The sequence below is a fragment of the Tamandua tetradactyla genome, chromosome 2 (assembly GCF_023851605.1).
Source record: "Tamandua tetradactyla isolate mTamTet1 chromosome 2, mTamTet1.pri, whole genome shotgun sequence".
Lineage (NCBI taxonomy): Eukaryota > Metazoa > Chordata > Mammalia > Pilosa > Myrmecophagidae > Tamandua > Tamandua tetradactyla.
Genome location: NC_135328.1, coordinates 45099848 through 45119409, shown reverse-complemented (window position 1 = coordinate 45119409; position 19562 = coordinate 45099848). Strand labels below are relative to the sequence as shown.

Sequence of the window (19562 nt, the reverse complement as noted above, 5' to 3'; positions counted from 1 at the left end):
AAGGACTCCCTATCTCAGTCAGCTTAAAAGCCAGTCCTTAAAGTGTCCCTAAATTCGGGTCAACAAAGTATGGCCTATTGGCCAAATTTGGTTTACTTTTATTTTTGTATGGCCGATAGGCTAAGTATAGTTTATATATTTTTAAATGGTTGAAAAAAAGTAAAAAGAATAATATGAAAATTATATGAAATTCAAATTTCAGTGTCTATAAATGAAGTTTTATTGGAAAACATACCTCTTGTTTATATATCATCTTTGGTTGCTTTTGAGAAAGATTGCTGGCTTCTACTCTAGGTATTATGGTCCCTCCAGCCCCACCTTTCTGTCCTCTCTGCCCTTATCTCCTATTACTCCCCCCTTCACTCACCCCCCTGCATCCCACATTGGTCTCTTTGCTGTTCCACCAGTTTACTGGGCACAGTCTTCCTTAAGGTCTTTGTTTTAGCTGAGTCCTCATTCCACAGATATCTGCGATGGTTGACTCCTTCATTCCATCAAGTCTTTGCTCAGATGTGACCTTCTGAATGAGGCCTGAGCATACAGTTTAAAATTGCATTCCTTTCCACATATAACTTGTGTTCGTGCATGCTCTTTCTCTTTTACATAGCATTTCACACCTTCTAACATACTATCTGATTTAATTATATGTATTGTTTTTGATTGTTTTCCCCTTCTGGATTTAACATCACAAAGTCAGGCATTTTTGTCTCTTTTGTTCAGTGATGTGCCTAAAACAGTGTCTCGTATAGGTAGGTGCTCATTAAATAATTATTGAAATGCATTATATTACTGGTTCTTCATCTAAATGAGTCCTCTAACTGGCTGAATATTTTCTGTCGTCCTTAGTTGAGCAACCTCATAGTCAAACTTAAGGCACTTTAGGGAACTGGGAAGGGTTAATGTCTGTTTAAGAGTAGAGGTATATTTTCCTTTTATCATCTCTTTTGATTGGTTGCTTGATAAGAGCTTTCCATTTTGTTCCCTTGACAACTCAGAAAGTGTTCTGTATAACTTAACCAGACTGTACAGTGTATTTTCTGTTAGAATTGTACCATTGCATTACCCTTGTTCATATTGTTAATTGAGAAAGGACCTTTTGGCCTTTGCCTGTTGCAAGGCTTCAAATGATTTAAAGGGATTAAGATCTTCCATTAGTATATGTATTTGGGTAGGAATGAATAGCTGGATTTTTGGACTAAGGATTTTGTGTTGGCTGTTAATATGTATGTAATGTATAGGCTTCTCTGTTTAGCCTTCTGGCAGGTAGCTTTTTGTTTTTTTTTTTTTTTCTTCAGGTAGCTTTTTAATATAAGAAATAAAGGGAATTTCCTGAGGAAAATACTGAAATTCAGTATCATTTTCTCTTTAGTTTTACACAGAAATTTAATGCCAACATATAGAGAAAGTGTAATTTATTTGAAAGTATTTGGAATGGGGGGAATGGAATTTATATGTATTTGCTCTTATTTCTCTTAGTGTGTTCTGAGTTGATTCATCTTTAATTTATTCAGTTACTGTTTTGAATGAATAATTTCCTGGATTCCGTGCCAAACTGTTTGTAAAATATCACTTAGAATTTTTAGGAAAGTCTTTTAAAATATCTTAATTTTTAATACTCTTTCTACTCCATTTCAGAAAAAATCTTTGTTTTATTATGTTTTGTTTGAATATAGCAAACATAGCCATTCTTTAGTTTTGAAATTTGCTTCTGGGGAAGGGGTCTAATATTGGTATTTAAAAAAAACTAGCCTACAAGCTTGATAAACTGACATCTAAAGCCTTTGAAGGTCAGTTAAGAAGAGTGGTACATGCCTATATATATGCATTCCAGCTGTTACATACAGCTGGTCTTAATAGTAAGTAGAGTGTAGCTAACATTTTTCCGAGCTTGGTTTTTCAGCGTAGTTTACAAATATCTATTATATAAACAAGTAATATGTTTTTATATGTCTTCAGGAAATTTGTGTTGTTTTTTCTTTCTCCTTTAAAGAAAGCACTGATTGAATGCATATTATTTGGCAGATACTATTAGATATTTTTGGAAAACCTGTTTCATTTGCTTTGAAGTAGATATTACAGGTAGAAAAACTGGCTCAGAGAAGTTAAAAGGCAAAGCTGATACTTGTATCTCAGCCTTTTGATTCCAGAGCCTGTGATGAGCTATCTGGCCCCAGTAATTCACGTAGACGTATTTTTTGAAATAGCTCAAGTGTCAAGTGTCTTTTGAGTTGAAACATTATTAAAGCAGGTTGCCTAGCTTTGAATCTTGGCTCTATAGTGTGCTTGCATTTTTATTTTAATCAGGTTATTTATTCTCTCTGTGCTTTAGTTTCCTTATGTGTTAAATGGAGGCAATAATTGAGATTGTGAGGGTTAAGTGAATTAATGTATGACTACCTCTTAGAACAGTGCCTGATAACATAGTATGACTTCCATAAATATTAGCGATTAATAGTAGGACAGTTTCTCATTTTATAGGGATAGGACACTGAGACCCAGAGAAGTTAATTTTCTGAGTCACATAACTTTCTGAGGTCACGTTATTAATGTGGCAAAACTGAGGTTTGTTTTTTTTTTAATTTCAAGGCCAGAATTTTATCCACTAATTTAGTCATTTGCTTTAGAGAAACTCTAAAAATGATGGCTTATTCCTTTCTGCTTAGAGCATGCCAAACATAGTTTTTTCTTAATTAGATTGATAGAGTGGGGTAAAAGCATTGGGCTCTGATTTAAGTCCTGCGTCTGAGTAGTTGTGTGACCTTAATATCACTGATTCTATTTCATTTCTAAACTGAGTGAGGGGTTGGACCAGGTGGTTTTTAGATCCCTTTCCTGTGCCAACAGAATTTGATTCTGAGAATCTGTGCTTCTATAATTAATTATGGCACCATGTTATAATGTTCTGAAGTTCCCAGAGGTTTTTCTGTGTGTTAGGGTAATTATTCTCTATGCTAAATGACTGCATACTTTTATGTTGGTGAACCAAGTTTTCCCCTCCATACCAGAAGCTTTTCCTTGGCTTTATTCTTGCTTTTTCTGCTATTCAATTTTCTTAATATGGTTGATTTATTTCTTCACCCTTTCTACACACTGGTTTGTAAGTTTTGTTTCATTGTAGCTGAACACATAGCAGTCTTTGCTGTTGAATTCATAGCTACGTAGAGAAATGTTGAAAAATCCTTAGAATGGGGTTGGTGGGGGATGGAAAAGGCTTAAGTCCTTTAAGTTGTCTTTGCACCAAAGGCACAGTTTTAGCAAAAAAAGAATTTTTGAGGTGTCTCTTACTTGGGATCATGTTTTGGTTTCTTTTTCTTAGTTTAGTTGTACACAAAGACTCTAGGAATGCAGCATCTGTGCATTCCTGCCTTACCTTAATGTGATTTGTGTAATCAAAGTAAGTTCCATGTATTAGAACCTGCTCAATTACATAACCTTATTTTTTAAAAACTTTTTTGTTGTATGATATATATACAAAGTGAAGAAAGGAAAAAGCAATAGTTTTCAAAGCACTCTTCAACAAGTAGTTACAGGGCAGATCCCCGAATTTGTCATGGGCTGCTATACAATCATCTCAGATTTTTTCCTTTTACCTTCTCAGGGATATTGGAGGCTAGAAGGAATAAATATTTTTTTATTATCACAATTGACTTTTTTGTGAAAAATATATATACAAAAAAGCAATAAATTTCAAAGCACAGTGCAACACTTAGTTGTAGAACAGATTTCAGAGTTTGATATGGGTTACAACACTTAGTTGTTGAACAGATTTCAGAGTTTAGTATGGGTTACAATTCCACAATTTTAGGTTTTTACATCTAGCTGCTCCAAGACACTGGAGACTAAGAGAAATATCAATATAATCATTCACCAGTCATATGTATTTGTTAAACCCTACCATCGCTGTATAACTCCACCATCACTTTTGATCTTTCTCCCACTTATTAGTGGTATTTGGCTATGCCCATTCTAACTTTTTCATGTTGGAAGGGGCTGTTAATAATATTACATAACCTTATTTTTAAAAATCAAGCATCATTATCTTTTTTCAGGTGGATTTTGTAAACCAGAGTTAGGAAAGTTGGTTACAAGAGATAAATAGGTTCCCATTAGGTCACAGCTGAGTATCATTTGACTATATAATTGTGTGTCTGTGTTTTCATGTGAAGGGTTGAGGAGAACTGAATGTCACACCTATAACTTTCCTAGTACCAAAAGTTAAAAAAGTATTTCTTTAAGAGGGCAACTCTTCAAATTAGGATAGAATTAGGAATTGTAATTGATAATTGTCTTTAATGGGAATTTCCCCCACTAATTTAAAGGAAGTATATTTAGTAGTAGAGGAAGCCGTTTGCCTTGTGAGTCTCTATATGCTGTGTAAGTTATTCCCGATATCCCTGTAGTTAAAGCGTCTGTTCTGTTTTGGTGTTAGCTTCTAGTATTCTTTTGTTTTTAAACAGCTGTGTTTATAATGTATAAAGATTTCATCAGTGCTCAGAAAAGCTTACTTTTACCCTATCTGGAATTAAATAAAATCTCATAAAGGTGGTAAAAAGTGGGTAACAAATGGTGATTAGATTTCTGGGAAGAAGTATACTGTGAAATTCCAGGGGGCAAAGAAGTCAGAATCTAGCGAATATTTAGGAGTCTGGTATAACAATGCATATAGGATGAAGGTGAACAGAGCCAGAAAAGCATTCTGAATTTTAAGCCTGAAAATGATTACAGAACAAATGTTGTGCCAACATATGTTATCTGTCTAGTCTAGTGTCACTCTCAAATGGAAAAACATTTTGATATTGGCATTAAGGTTACAACCCATGATACTGTTATATTTTCAGCTTTCATCTACTGAATTCACATAGGTTTTACTTGTGTCAATTTCCAGTGGAAAAATCTGTTGGGTCAGTTGTAACATTGTAGCCACAAAGAGTAGAATACTTTCTCAAGTCCTACTTCTTGACTGAATCTTGTGTTTGCTATGTGTTTATCTAATTGAATGCAAATCATCCAGCTGCCACCTTGTACTTACCAGGAGGGTTGTGGTTTTTTTGTCCATATCACCTTTGTTTAATCTTACATAGGCTGTTCTGCCAGGCCTTCCAAGGATGTGTTTGTTAACTTTTGTTTGAAATGTGGTACTTTTTCTCTGTAAAATTAATTTCTTTTTAATCAATAAAATGTTTATGGACTCCACACTCATTTGAAACTAATTGTACATTAACATTTTCGAAAAGTTGGTTTTTTTTTTTCTCTTTCAGGTACATTCCAGAGAACAGGTCTTCAAACATCTCTGCTGTATTGACGCTGAGCTGTCAGGGGACTCAGGCTTATGAGGAGGTTCTGTCTCACAAAACAGTGTCTAGTGAAGACAACAAGAAAGAGGGGAAAGGATAGGAAAAAGAAGCTAAAATACTATAGAAAACCATGGTAGGTTACTGTTTACAACTCCTTAATTCCAATAGTATAAAATTTGAAGTGTTAACAGTCAGGACAAGTGAAAAGCAATGGTGTTAATTTTGGGATCTAGTGTATCACATAAAGATGGCATTCTACTATTTAATCAAAGCAAATGAATTCAGATTTATTATGAGCCCTTTAAACTATAAGATAGAGCCCTATGAGCCTACATATCATAAATTATTAAATTCAGAGGAGAGAATGCTCATAAATAATATTTTCTAATAAATTAGCAAACCTATATAAATGGCTAGGTGACATTGAATTTGATATTATGTAACTTTTCTCTAGTCTTCTACCTGAAGTTCAGTTTTTCCTTTGAAAATTAAAATCTAGAACCAATACTGTGGTTAGTGATATGAGTGGTGTAGGAACAAAATGTGTGAGCATTTAACTAATAAAAACCCCACTTTCCCCACATCTTTAAAAATTATAATAGGGTCAACTGTTACATCCATTAGGCGGCCTAAACTAAACATCAAAGAAACCTTGTTTTTTGGTGGACAATTCAGACTGAATTTGTGATGTTAGATGAGGCTCATAACCTCTGGGTACCTGGTTTTTTAACTGGTGAAATGTACTGAGTTTTTTTCCCTTAGTATTTTGGTTTTGGAGGATGTTGTGTGAAGTTTTTCCCTAAGTGAGAAAAGGCTTAAAAAAAACTTCATAAGTGAGAGAAATGCATAAAAATATTAATCACCAGTATGTTTGGAATATGTTGCTGAGAAAAGTTTGTTGGTATTCTTTAAGTGATACTGGATTTTTTTAAAAGTTTGTGCTACCTATTATAACTTAGTTGACTTGTATCTAAGAGAAGAAATTCTAATATTTTAGTTCTGGATGGTAGGGAAGAAATGTTAAGATGGATTTTTCTCTGTCATTTAATGTTAAAGTGAGATATGAAAAAAACCCACTGTTATTTGTATTTTCTCCCATATGAGGTATTTGCCTCTTCAGCTAATTTACCTATGTCATGATATTCTTTTAACTTGAATAAAGGCTTATATATGTCTAATTTGCCATAGTCGGTGAAACTTCCTTACCTAGTTTTTATTTTTAAATTTAGCTTAAATTTCCTGGCATACAAATTTTGCGTTGGTATTTTTCCAGTTTCATCTATTACTTTAATTCTTAGATCTCAGATTTAAGAGATCTTTCTCTTTCTTCCTAATTCTTTCAATTTAATTTTTAATATTTAACTTAAATTCATTTGAAATTTATTTGGGCAAGTATGATTGTACTCTCAGTTTTTTCTAATGCCATTTATTCAGTTCTTCCTTTCATCATTGCTTAATGATGCTTGATCTATCACATTCAGTAGACTCGCATATTTAAAGTTTTTGGGTTTAACATTGGTAGTCTTTGTTATTTGTGAAAAACTACAGAGTTCGTGTTACCTAGCATTATGGAATTCAGCTAAGGTGAGGCTATTGTGTGGGACTGAGAAACTTAGCTAATGCATCAATCTAACAAACAACCTACCACCTTCTATTCATTAAATGGCTTTTTTGTTTTCTTGTTCCTTGTTTTGGGATAAATGACTAAATTTCTTGAAGTGATTAAAAATGAGTTTTTTGGTGACAAAGGTTCCAACTGGAAAACTTGTCGTAGAAGTTAACCAGGAAAAATAACTAGAGAGAGATGGTTTTTATCTTGGGGAAAGAAAAAAAGCTTTATGATTGATTTTAGCCCTGTGTTTAATAATGATTAAAGGTTTTAAAGGATTATATACTTTTTCAGTTTCTTCACTTAGAAGGGACAGTGTTACTATCGTGTTAATTTGCTAGTTTTCAAATGATTTTAAACAATGATACTCAATAACAAAACAAAAAAGGCAAGACTCATAATTGTTGTTTTTTGTTTCGCAGTAAGTACTTTAAAACAAAAATAATTATCATCTACTAGCACATAATTTCACATAAGTAAAGACAGTGTAAAAATCCTTTAAATTGAATACTTACCACCTTTATGGAAAAACACACTAAGTGTTCTAGTTTGCTAGCTGCCGGAATGCAATTTGCCAGAAACGGAATGGCTTTTAAGAAGGGGAATTTAATAAGTTGCTAGTTTACAGTTCTAAGGCCAAGAAAATGTCCCAATTACAAGTCTATAGAAATATCCAATCAAAGGCATCCAGGGAAAGATACCTTGGTTCAAGAAGGCTGATGAAGTTCAGGGTTTCTCTTTCATTTTAGAAGGTAAATGGTGAACACAGTCACGATTTCTCTCTTGGCTGGAAGGGCACATGGTAAGCACCCTGTCATCTGCTAGCTTTCTCTCCCTGCTTCTGGTTTCATGAAGCTCCCCGGGAGGCGTTTTCCTTCTTCATCTCCAAAGATCACTGGCTCATGGACTCTGCTTTGTGGTACTGCTCTCTCTGAATCTCTTTCTCCAAAATGTTTCCTCTTTTATAGGACTCCAGTAAACCAATCAAGACCCACCCAAATGAGTGGAGACATGTCGTCACCTAATCCAGTTTAACAACCATTCTTCATTAAATCACATCATCCAGGGAGATGATCTGATTACAGTTTCAAATATATAGTATTGAATAGGGATTATTCTACTTTTATGAAATGAGATTTTGATTAAAACATGACTTTTCTAGGGGGCATACATCCTTTCAAACCAGCACACCAAGTTATCTTTGTTCATTTTGCTGTGTACTGATATAAATGTCTTCATGGTATTTGTAAATTTGGAAATAGTCAAAGATTTTTAGATGTGTAGCTAATGAATGTGAAAGATCTACTTACTAAATTCTCATGCAATTCTGTTTCTGGGCTCTGTCTATTTGACTGATTCCTGGGCCAGCATTTTATTTTAATTATAACTTTCATTTTTTATATTTTGTTATAATGAATAACATGGGCAGTCCATCTTTGCAGAATATTTCTTGATACTCTAATTGATTTTTTTTTCCAAATGAGCTTTAAAATTATTTTTGTTGATTGATCCTGAGAGGATTTTGGTTGGAAATAATAAATTAGCTTGGGAACTTGAATCTTTTGCAATGTGTATTTTCTCTATTCTGGAATTTGTAATGTCTCCCACTAATGTATTTTTATAGCTACGAACTTGTACCAAAGGTTTGAATGTCATATTAAATAATACTCTAACGTGATCCACTTTTCCTATGGTGTTCACATTTAACTTTGCATTTTTTATCATTACTATTAGGAAATTTCAATTTTTCAAGGTACAGAGGTCTCCAGCAGTTTGAAAAGCCCTGGTTGGGTGTCATGACTCACCATCATGTATTTCTAGACATTTTCTTGAAGCTAGGAGAGTCTGTTTCTTACAGATGATATGAATGACCCTTTTTGAAGTGGTATTCATAATGCATAGGTTCAGCTAAAAGATAGCAAGTACATAGCTCTGAATGTGACCTGGGTGAACTTTGACCAAAACATTAATGAAGTATCTCTGATTTTCATCTGTAGATACATGCTATTTAGCTTTACATATTGGCAATGCAGAGTTAAATAGAATGGATTTTATTTTCCAGTCTGAGCAATTTTTTAATGTTGCAACATTCAACTGTTTGACAATTAATGCTGTGAGTTGATTTAAATATATTTATATATAATCCTTTTCAGGAAACATTTCTTTCTCTGAAGTAACAATGATGTTTTTTCTTCTGATAGAGATCTATTCGATCTTTTGCCAATGATGATCGCCATGTTATGGTGAAGCATTCAATGATCTATCCATCTCCAGAGGAACTTGAAGCTGTTCAGAATATGGTGTCTACTGTTGAATGTGCTCTTAAACATGTCTCAGATTGGTTGGATGAAACAAATAAAGGCACAAAAACAGAGGGTGAGACAGAAGTGAAGAAAGAAGAGGCCATAGAAAACTATTCCAAGTGAGTATGAACTGACCATTGTGATTTACTGTAGTGCACAGAGAACCCTGGAGGTCCCACTGGATTAAGTTTATTATGTGTTCTTTGTATTTTCTCATGTGTATGACTATAATTAGGAGTAGATATTATGTGGATTTTTTTTTTCTGAGGTAATTTGAAAGGAAAGCAAGGAAGGAATATAATTGGAGTCAAAAACCTTTTAAAATCTTTACATTTGAAGGTTACGGTATGTCATTTCTTTCCTGTGTTAGTTCACCCTCCTAAATTCTGAAATAAATACTAGTGTTTCTGATCATGAAAAAACATGCAAGAAAATGGATTTTAAAGGTATTTTTGAAAGGATGAAGTATAATAAACTTGTACTAGGTTAAAGTCAGGATACTGGAATGTTATGCTCATTATTCTCCTAACAGTGCTTCTAACACTGTGTTTTTCTTCTTTATATCCCCTAGAAAATTGTAAGCTCTGTGAGGTCAAGGACTCTGCCTACCTTGTTGTTTTCCAGGATCTAGCACAGTGCCTGGCATATAGTAAATGCTCATTGTATCTTTGTGGAATGAATGAAAGTCTAATGGATGGAGCCATACCCTTCAGCAATTATAGTATTCTAAGTGTAGTCGTAGTAATTAATGAGATAAAGCTGAAATGTTAGTGGAGTCAGCTTATGAAACTTTTTTATGCTAGGTTAAGCTTAAAGTTATTGCTTTAAGCAGTGCCACTATGATTGGAATAAGTGTATAACTTACTTTGAAAGATGACGCTTATTTGACTGTTCTGTTTAAAAACATTGCTTTGACTATAACTTATAAATGGAGAGATAGAAGTTACAGAATTTTTCTTCAGTTTTCAGTTGTAAAGTAATATATCAGCAGTTTACGCGTAGTGGGAAAGTATTGATAAATTGTTTTTCTTCACCAAAAAATAGTTTAATCTTTTCATCTTCAGATGAAAGGATGGTGTCAGTTTTTTTTTTTTGCTGAGAAAGATAATTTTAAAACTTTTTATAAGAGGGCAGGCAATGATAGCTCAGTGGGAAAGTTCTTGCCTGCCATGCCGGAGACCCAGGTTCGATTCCTGGTGCCTCCCCCTGTTTTTTTTTTTTTTAATCTGATATTACAAAACTTTTTATAAGAAATATTTATACACTGTATCTAACCATGGTCTTAGTTTGATAAATCCTTTCTTCTCAAATATATATGATGGCTCTATAAATATACTGGTAAATTTGGGGTCCATGTCATTTAGCAATATTATCTAATAATCTGGCGCTATATATCTGAGTTCCTGTGCTGATTTATGTACTCCATATTTAAATTGCACTTTGGTGTGTGTTCAAGCCTTTTTAATACATCTTTCTGTACTGTTTCTTCTCAAGGCTGGCAGTCTTTTGGAAAGCATTCCTGAAAACTTTTGCTTAAATGGCTGATGTTACTGTGTTTTAAAGGTTTTTAAAGGGCAGTGTACTCCAGACATTTGTGCTTTTAGTATAGCTGTATATATGAATGCTCTTGGTTGTCTATGTAAAGTCTTTTCATTTTGTGGAACAGTCTCAGGTTTAGCATTTGTTTATGATTCTTCCCATGTTGTAGAACTCAAGGAGTACAGATTGCTTCTTTTCTTACTTGGTATAAAACAGAGGTAGACACATCATCAAAAAACAAAACTGTGTTAGGTAATACATTGAGCTCCTGGTATGTGCTAAGCACTGCTGAGGGTATAATGATGGATGAGGGATAGCTTATATTTATATGCACCTTCTATTGCCAGGCACTGTCAGGCAACTTTTACAACTAAGTTGTCTTATTTTACTATTATCCCATTTATACAAAAAAAAAAAAAAAAACCTGACTCAGAAGTCAAATAATTTTCACAAGTCCCCACATTTTGTATAAGGAATAATGGAACTATGTTCTTAATTTTAAGTTGTTCCCTTTGTTTGGGATATTGCTTTATAATATCTTCAATATTCAGATTCATTATTCAAATTCAAGACTGTTCGATTGGGACTTAGTCTCTCCACTCAATCACAGTATCTTCTACATATGGGATAATAAGACCAAGTATGTCATAATTATGATTTGGGATTTAATAATTTGTTGACTAGTTAATAATGGCTAGCCAATAATAGCTATAGTTTATTGAATGCCAGATATTGTACCATATTATTTCACAATATCTTACATTAAGCCTGCTAGTTTCTTTTGTTATTACCACTTCAGCCAAATTTTACTTGTGAAATTTTCAGTCTTCCAAATTTACTTATGATAAAAGAGTGACTTAGGATAATTAACAAACTTTTACTGGCTTAAGATCATGGAACCTTAATTGTGTGATGGAGCCAGGATTCATATTCATGTATAGTTGTTTTCAGATCCAGTTTTCTTCATAGCTAGGCTTCGATTTCCCAAGAATAAAATGTGAAAATACAGAGCAGGGGAAATTATGTGCTAGTTCAGGGATCAGGAAAGACTTTGAGAAGAAGGAAATATTTGGAATAGGTTCAGAGGATAAGCAGTTTGGGTAGACAGTGAAGGAAAAATAAACCTTAGTAGGGATCAGGGTGTGAGAAAGTATAGGGACTGTTTAAGGAATAATAGCTGTTATTTATTGAGCTATCAATTTATGCCAAGTTTTGGACCAAATTCTTTAGCTTATCTTAAATTCAATGATAAGTCTCAGTATCATTCTATGAGAGGAATATTATTCCTGTTTTACAAATGAGGAAACAGGTTCAAAGAAGTTAAGAAATTTGTAATTTGTCTGGCATCATATAGCAAATGGCAGAAGTAAGATTTGAACAGGGTTAATCTGTTCTAAACGGCCTCCCAATATGCTATATGTCTTAAGCATTCAGTGGTTAGTGAAGGAGAATAATAGGCAGAGAACTGACACCTGATGAGTGCCTTTAAAAAATTATTCTGGTGGCAGAGGTCATTCAGTAAGGCCAATGAAGAGGAAGTTATCAAGGTAATCTAGGACAAGGACTCAAAGCCTGGGGCAGGCCACAGTGGCTTAGCAGGCGGAGTTCTTGTGTGCCCTGCCAGAGACCTGGGTTTGATTCTCGGTGCCTGCCCGTGCAAAATAAATAAATAAATAAATAAAGGAATAAAAGCCTGAAAGGAAACTAGTTTGAAGGCAGTGCTTTGATAGTGATTGTGGAGGAGTAATTTATAAACCATTACAGGATTTGGAGGTGTGAGAAGATGAGAGGGTCAGGGTATGGAAGAAGGAAGTATCAAAGATGACTGACTATTCCTAATATTAAATAATACCCTACACTTGGGTCACTTGCTTTAAAATGCTCTTTGTTTCTTTCTATACATATACCACCTTTACAGTTTTTCATTGATTTAATGTTATTGAGTGCCTAAAGTGTGTGTGGCACTGAGCTAGTGGCTGGAGTGTTTATGACTTCCAGTTTTATTTACACTGCCACTTTGTTTCTTTCCCCTCTCCATTTCATTTTCAACTCTACTGTCTTTTGCCAACTCTCCTCTTTGCCTCCAAATCAAGGCTCTGCTGAAGTTACACTTTTAGATTACTTTGCTTTGATCTCTTTGACTTTGACCTCTCTCACTTATGAACTTTGGAAGCAACCATATAATGTAAAGAACCTGAGTGTTGTAGTCAGACAACTTGGGTTTTAATCCAGGCTTCACCATTTTATTCTCTTTGTAGAGCACTTGACCAATTGCAGGAGGTTCACTTTCCTGCAATTGGTAGGCTTGTTGTTAGATTTTCATGAGACTATATATAGCATACAGTTCATTCTTCTGTATTACTTTCTCATCTGTTTTTTTTTTTTGGATGGGCAGGCACTGGGACTCGCACCTGGGTCTCTGGCATGGCAGGCAAGAATTCTGCTTGCTGAGCCACCTTCGCTCCACCCTCATCTGTTTTTAAGAAGAGGTTCATGTGCTTAATCATCTAGTGCTTTGTATTGTTACTTAACTACAGTGAAAGTCAGGAGTAGAGAGACTGGATCTCCTTTAGAATGCTTTCCGTACTTAAGTACTTGCTTGTTAGTTGGATGAGTATCAAGCTTAATTAACATTTTCACTTGTAATTAAGGGACATAAACCAACAAGAAACTTTTAGAATTAATATCAAGAATAGATGAATATGTACCATTTGTGACTTGATGTTTGTTGAGTGTCTGTTCTTTTAGCTACTACTGGATTTAGAATGTACTTATTGGCAGATTATCTTTGGTGTACCCCTTTCTTCCTCAGCTCTTTACTGTTACCATATTATTCTGCTTTCCGCACAGGCTTTTGTAGATTCCTAGAATGATGCTACTAGAAGGGACCATAGCTCATTTAGCCAATAGCCATTTTACAGTGTGGATACTTAAGCTAGCAAGTACAATCAGGAGTAGAATCCAGGTTTTTAGATTTCTACTCTGATGCTCTTCCTCAGTAGATCATGGTGTTCATATTTCTCATAAATTCTTTAATTGCTATTAAACTATAATGGGAAGTTTAGAAAAAAACAATTTGATTAAATGTTTATGGTGATACTGTATTTTTGGCTTTTCTTAAGCAATATATAGATGTAGTAAAGAATTTAAAGATCTGTATAGTCTGAAATAGACTCCCTATTGATCCCTCAGGGTAGACAGATACTTTATGACCCTTAAATCTGAAATGGAATTCAGTGGGTTTTTGGAATGTTTGGATTACATACTACCTTGTAATTTCATTTGCATATCTTGGATATGCAAATCCACACTTGTGGATTTTAGGGTCTTTTTAAGGAGTGGCAGTTAAGTTAGAGTTTGGGAAATAGCTCATAAAAGTAATCATTCAGACCTTTATTTTTAGGGATCAAGGTGGTCGGACATTGTGTGGTGTAATGAGGATTGGCCTGGTTGCAAAAGGCTTGCTGATTAAAGATGATATGGACTTGGAGCTGGTTTTAATGTGCAAAGACAAACCCACAGAGACCCTGTTAAATACAGTCAAAGATAATCTTCCTATTCAGATTCAGGTGAGTACAGTTTAACTGCACCTGTAGGTGATGATTGATGAATTGACTAAGTAAAGAAAATAATAGTAAAGGTACAAAAGTACAAAAAAAGAAATATTCCTTACTTTGGATCAGTGACCAATTCATGACATTTCAACCAAGCTCTGGAAATTAATGTTCACGATATATTTACCAAATTAAGATGGTTATTATGATAAATTCGTACTTTTTAATTGTATCTTGCTGAGAGGCTTCATGGTTTCCAGATTAGGTCTTCCAGCATTATAAAACTCTTGAAAGGAATATAAAGGAATTGAAATTTTGAAAAGTGCCTAGATAGGAGACTTTCATAGATAATAACTTTTAAAATAAAGACTCAGTTGATGTAATAGTCATCCCATCCTTTGTGTTCATGAAAGTCAATATTAATTCCATGTTTCCAAACTTTTCACCTTGGATGCATTTAGAAGAATTTAATGCTGGTATGCTTCCTGGAGGATGCTGCTGAAGGCTGCAGACTCCTCAGGGTTGAAGGCAGCAGTCCGCACTCTTGGTTACCCTAGAGCCTGGCCTGCCAGCCTGCCTACCCTAAAGGGCTGATTGCATGGCTGATTGGGAAGCTGAGATCATCTTTCAGTTTTAGATTTATCCTAACTGTGGCCTAATTAGATTACTGCTTTTTAATAACGTTACATCAGTTAATCCTAAAGTCCATGTCACAAAACAGGTGTGTTCTAGTTTGCTAGCTGCCGGAATGCAATATACCAGAAACGGAAAGGCTTTTAAAAAGGGGATTTTAATAAGTTGCTAGTTTACAGTTCTAAGGCCGAGAAAATGTCCAATTAAAATAAGTCTATAGAAATGTCCAGTCAAAGGCATCCAGGGAAAGGTACCTTGGTTCAAGAAGGCCAATGAAGTTCAGGGTTTCTCTCTCAAGTGAGAAGACACATGGTGGACACAGTCAGGGCTTCTCTTTTGGCTGGAAGGGCACATGATGAACACAGCGTCATCTGCTAGCTTTCTCTCCTGGTTTCCAGTTTCATGAAGTTCCCCGGGAGGTGTTTTCCTTCTTCATCTTCAAAGGTTGCTGGCTGGTGGACTCTCTGCTTTGTGATGCTGCAACATTCTCTGCTCTCTCTGAATCTCTCATTCTCCAAAAGTTTCCTCTTTTATAGGACTCCAGTAAACCAATCAAGACCCATCCAAATGGGTGGAGACGTGTCATCACCTAATCCAGTTTAAAAGCCACTCTTGACTAAATCACATCATCCAGGGAGATGATCTGATTACAGTTTCATACATACAGTATTGATAGGGACTACTGTACCTTAATGAAATGGGATTTTGATCAAAACATGGCTTTTCTAGGGGTCATACTTCCTTTCCAACCAGCACATTCCACCCTCTGGCCCCTAAAAAAGACATGTTTTTCCCATATACAAAACACATTAATTTCATAACAATATCAGAAATCCTTAAACCATTTCAGTAGCAATACAAATGCAATACAAAGTTAGAAACAGTACAAACTCCTATCAAAGTTAGTTACAGTCATGGTCTGTTCTAAGCCAAAGTTCTCTGGCTCTGGACTTTGAAAACTTATAACAAATTAATTGCTGCCAACATACAAAGGAGGACCAGTCATGGGATACATACATGCATTTCCATAGGAAAGGACACAGGGGCCACCAGACCCATACAGTTTCAAAAACCTGCAGGGCAAAGTCCATTAGATTTCAAAGTCTGAGAGTCATTTATCTTTGGGGCTTCTGAAAGCGGCAGTCCCACCCTTTCCAAGGGCCTTTGCAGAGGCTTGCCTCTCTTCGAATGCAACCTTGGGGGACATTGGGGAGACCACCTTTTTCTAGGCTCCACCCTCTCCAAGCTTCAGGGCTGCACCTGGGCTCTCTGCCATCTCTGGGGCATGCGCTTAACCCCTCCATGTGGTGGCAGCCAGGCTCTCCCCAAGCTCCAGGGAATGTGCTTCACCCTCTCCAGACCTGAGGCATCATGACTCTTCCACTGCAACCAGGTGGAAGGCCCATTCTCTGCCTTTGGGGCAAACTCACCCTCTCCACGGGCTTGGGTGGGTTTGTTCTCCTGGCCTGAGGCTTCATGACTTCAGATCTCAGTCTCCATGGTTTTGCCTCTGAATTTATTTTTCCTCCAATGTGTCTCTTCTCTGAACCCCCCAGTCCAGACTGGCAGCGGCTCTGTTTATACAGGTCCCACAGCATTCTCATTGGCTTTCTATGCAGTAGCCTTGGATCATGCCTATCAGACATAAGGAGTTCCCACAGATCCTTCCTGGATAATTCCATGTCCAATCCTGGCTATCTCTGAAATGGCTGACTGGTTCCACATTTGGCCAAGACCTCATGTGGGTCACTATTCTCTGGGATCTCCCTTCCTGGAAGCCCAGAATTTTCCAGAGCATCAATTTCTGGTTTCTTTGTACCCAAGAGTTCAGTTCTCAGCTTATCTCTTTTCCTACCACATTTCACTATAAGCTGCGAGGAGAAACCAGGCTGCACTTTCCACATTTAATTTGGAGATCTCTTCTGCTAAATATCCAAGTTCATGGCTTTTAAAATCTGCCTTCCAGCCAAAACCAGTTGTCAGTTTTGCCAGATTATCTGCCATTTTAAAACAAGGCTCATCTTCCTTCCAGTCTGTAATGACACATTTCTCATTTCTGTCTAGAACCTGGTCAGAGGTATCTTTAGAGTCCACATTTCTACCAAGATTCTCTTCAAAACATTCTAGGCCTTCTCTATCAAGCGCCTCACAACTCCTCCAAAACTTTCCCCTTATCCATTTAAAAAGCTGTTCCAACATGTTCGGTATTTGCAAACTGCATCAGCAGCACCCCACTCTCCGGTACTGAAATCTGTTTTAGTTTGCTAGCTGCTGGAATGCAATATACCAGAAATGGAATGACTTTTAAAAAGGGGAATTTAGTAAGTTGCTAGTTTACAGTTCTAAGGCCGAGAAAATGTCCCAATTAAAACAAATCTATAGAAATGTCCAATCAAAGGCATCCATCCAGGGAAAGATACCTTAGTTCAAGAAGGCCGATGAAGTTCAGGGTTTCTCTCTCAAGTGAGAAGGCACATGGCAAACACCGAGTTTCTCATCTAGAAGGGCACATGGCAAACACGGCATCATCTGCCAGCTTCTTCTCCTGGCTTCCTGTTTCATGAAGCTCCCGGGAGGCATTTTCCTTCTTTATCTCCAAAGGTCACTTGCTCGTGGACTCTCTGCTTCGTGGTGCTGCAGCATTCTCTGCTCTCTCTGAATCTTCCATTCTCCAAAATGTTTCCTCTTTTATAGGACTTTAGTAAACCAATCAAGACCCACCCAAATGGGTGGAGACATGTCGTCACCTAATCCAGCTCAACAGCCACTCTTGACTGAATTACATCATCCAGGGAGATGATCTGATTACAGTTTCAAATATATAGTATTGAATAGGGATTATTCTACTTTTATGAAAAGGGATTTTGATTAAAACATGGCTTTTCTAGGGGGCATACATCCTTTCAAACGAGCACAAGGTGTCAGCCCACAAGGTCCAAATTTTGAATTGTTGAATGCTCCCTTTTCTTTTATTGGTTTTGTTTATTTGTATTTCTTCTAAAAGGGCTCTTTTTTTCAAATAATGTAAATTTTTACTTTGTTTTTCTTAGCTTTGTTAATATATCAATTTCTTCATATTTACCAATTGACCTTCACAGTCATCTACCTGATTTTTTGTCTATGATTGACAGTTTCCCTTTTATTATTATTATTATTTTATCATTCTGCCTTAGAGCTTAAGATGAGTTTTTCTAAGTGCTTTTCCAGTTTCAGTTTTGATGGAGAATTTGTTTTATGGTGTTTCATAGGGTTAACTTTCCTTTTTTGTTTGCTTTTTTTCATGCTTTTGTGATCATTTGGAGAAGGAGATTGGCAGGGATTATAATAGTTTAGTAGTATAATATAAAATTTTGAGAAATGGAATGCTCAGCTATGGGATTCTGGCTAATTCCACTTTTTGTTATTAGAATGTTGGAATTCCTGTTTCAATTTTTTTTTAAATTGCTTTAAAATCTTTTCTGTATTTCTGCTTTAGGTATAGTATCATGAACTTTGTTACTTTGGAGTCTATAAGAAAATACTGCTCAAAGAGTTGGAAGGATTAGGGGCATGACAGAATGGCAACCTGGAGGGCTTTTTCAGCCATCTCACTTTCTGTTCGTTGTAGTAAGTTCTGTTTCCCATGAAAGTGAGCATATTCCTTGGGAATGTTGGGTAGAAAAGGATTGAGAACCAGTGTTATAATAAATCTGGGTTCTCATTCTGAAAAATCTATCATATCTCTCCAGTATTGAAGATACAGGAGATTGGGCCCAGCTTGAATCTACTTTAATAGAGCTTTTTCTGTGCGGATCACAACTGTGTGAATTCTGCATTGTTCATCCCCTGAGTGAGGGTCTTTATTTTTGGACACCATCAATTTTAAAGTATTTTTGACCAGCCAGCAAATGTGTGGGGGTAGGAAGCATCAAGTACAGGCTGTGTAAACATCTCAGAATGGGCCATTTTAGGTTAAAAAAGAGAAAACTAGTAGACATAAATATCTTTAGGCCTTTGAAACCAGTTTCTGATATGATCTTGTTTTCTTATGAATTAAAGATCTTTTACTTGAGTACTTAACATAGCAAAACTTTCAATTAATTGAGCATCTTAATTAATTGAGGTTATATTTTACATTTTTCCACCATACTCTTTCTAGGGTGATTTTAGAAGAATGATGAAAAAAGAAATCACAATTAGTCTAGTTCATATCTCATCATATGTTTATTACTTTGTATCTTCAACTATTATCTTCCTGCATAATTGGAAAATTAGTTTGACTCATTCTCTGATAGACGTCTATAATGCTCTTTGAATGACAAAGTAATTGTGAGCAGTTTTCTGCTTTTTCTCTGTATTCTAGTTCTGGTTCTTCCTTTCACTGTGTGGCCTTTCCTTTTCTAGGTTTCTTCTACTCAAAATTAGCATAATGAGTTTTCTCTTTCCTGTCCCTTCTTGGGAATGTTTAATGGTAGAGGGCTGTTTTTATGTAAATTCTTTTAATGCACCCTAATGGGCAGAGACCTAGTAGGGTCTCCATTCTGTCTGGTTATTTTATGTTAGGTAATAGATACTAAATTCCACCACCATAATTTAATACATGACCATAATTGGGTGATTATTTTGTGGAAGGCCCTTTAATTATGTGTTT

At 35.7% G+C, this 19562-nt stretch overlaps 1 protein-coding gene across 7 annotated transcripts in view; it reads left to right on the top strand.

Annotated features, from left to right (window-relative positions):
• Nucleotides 1-5313: 5313 nt before the first annotated feature.
• STRBP (spermatid perinuclear RNA binding protein) overlaps nt 5314-19562 on the top strand; it is a 76523-nt gene continuing 62274 nt past the window's right edge. For all 7 annotated transcript variants that reach the window (XM_077144206.1, XM_077144201.1, XM_077144207.1 and 4 more), the window contains exons 1-3: nt 5314-5427; nt 9105-9325; nt 14149-14314. In XM_077144206.1, the coding sequence (XP_077000321.1) occupies nt 5425-5427; nt 9105-9325; nt 14149-14314 (390 nt within the window). In that variant the 5' untranslated portion in view covers nt 5314-5424. The remainder of the gene's footprint in view (nt 5428-9104; nt 9326-14148; nt 14315-19562) is intronic.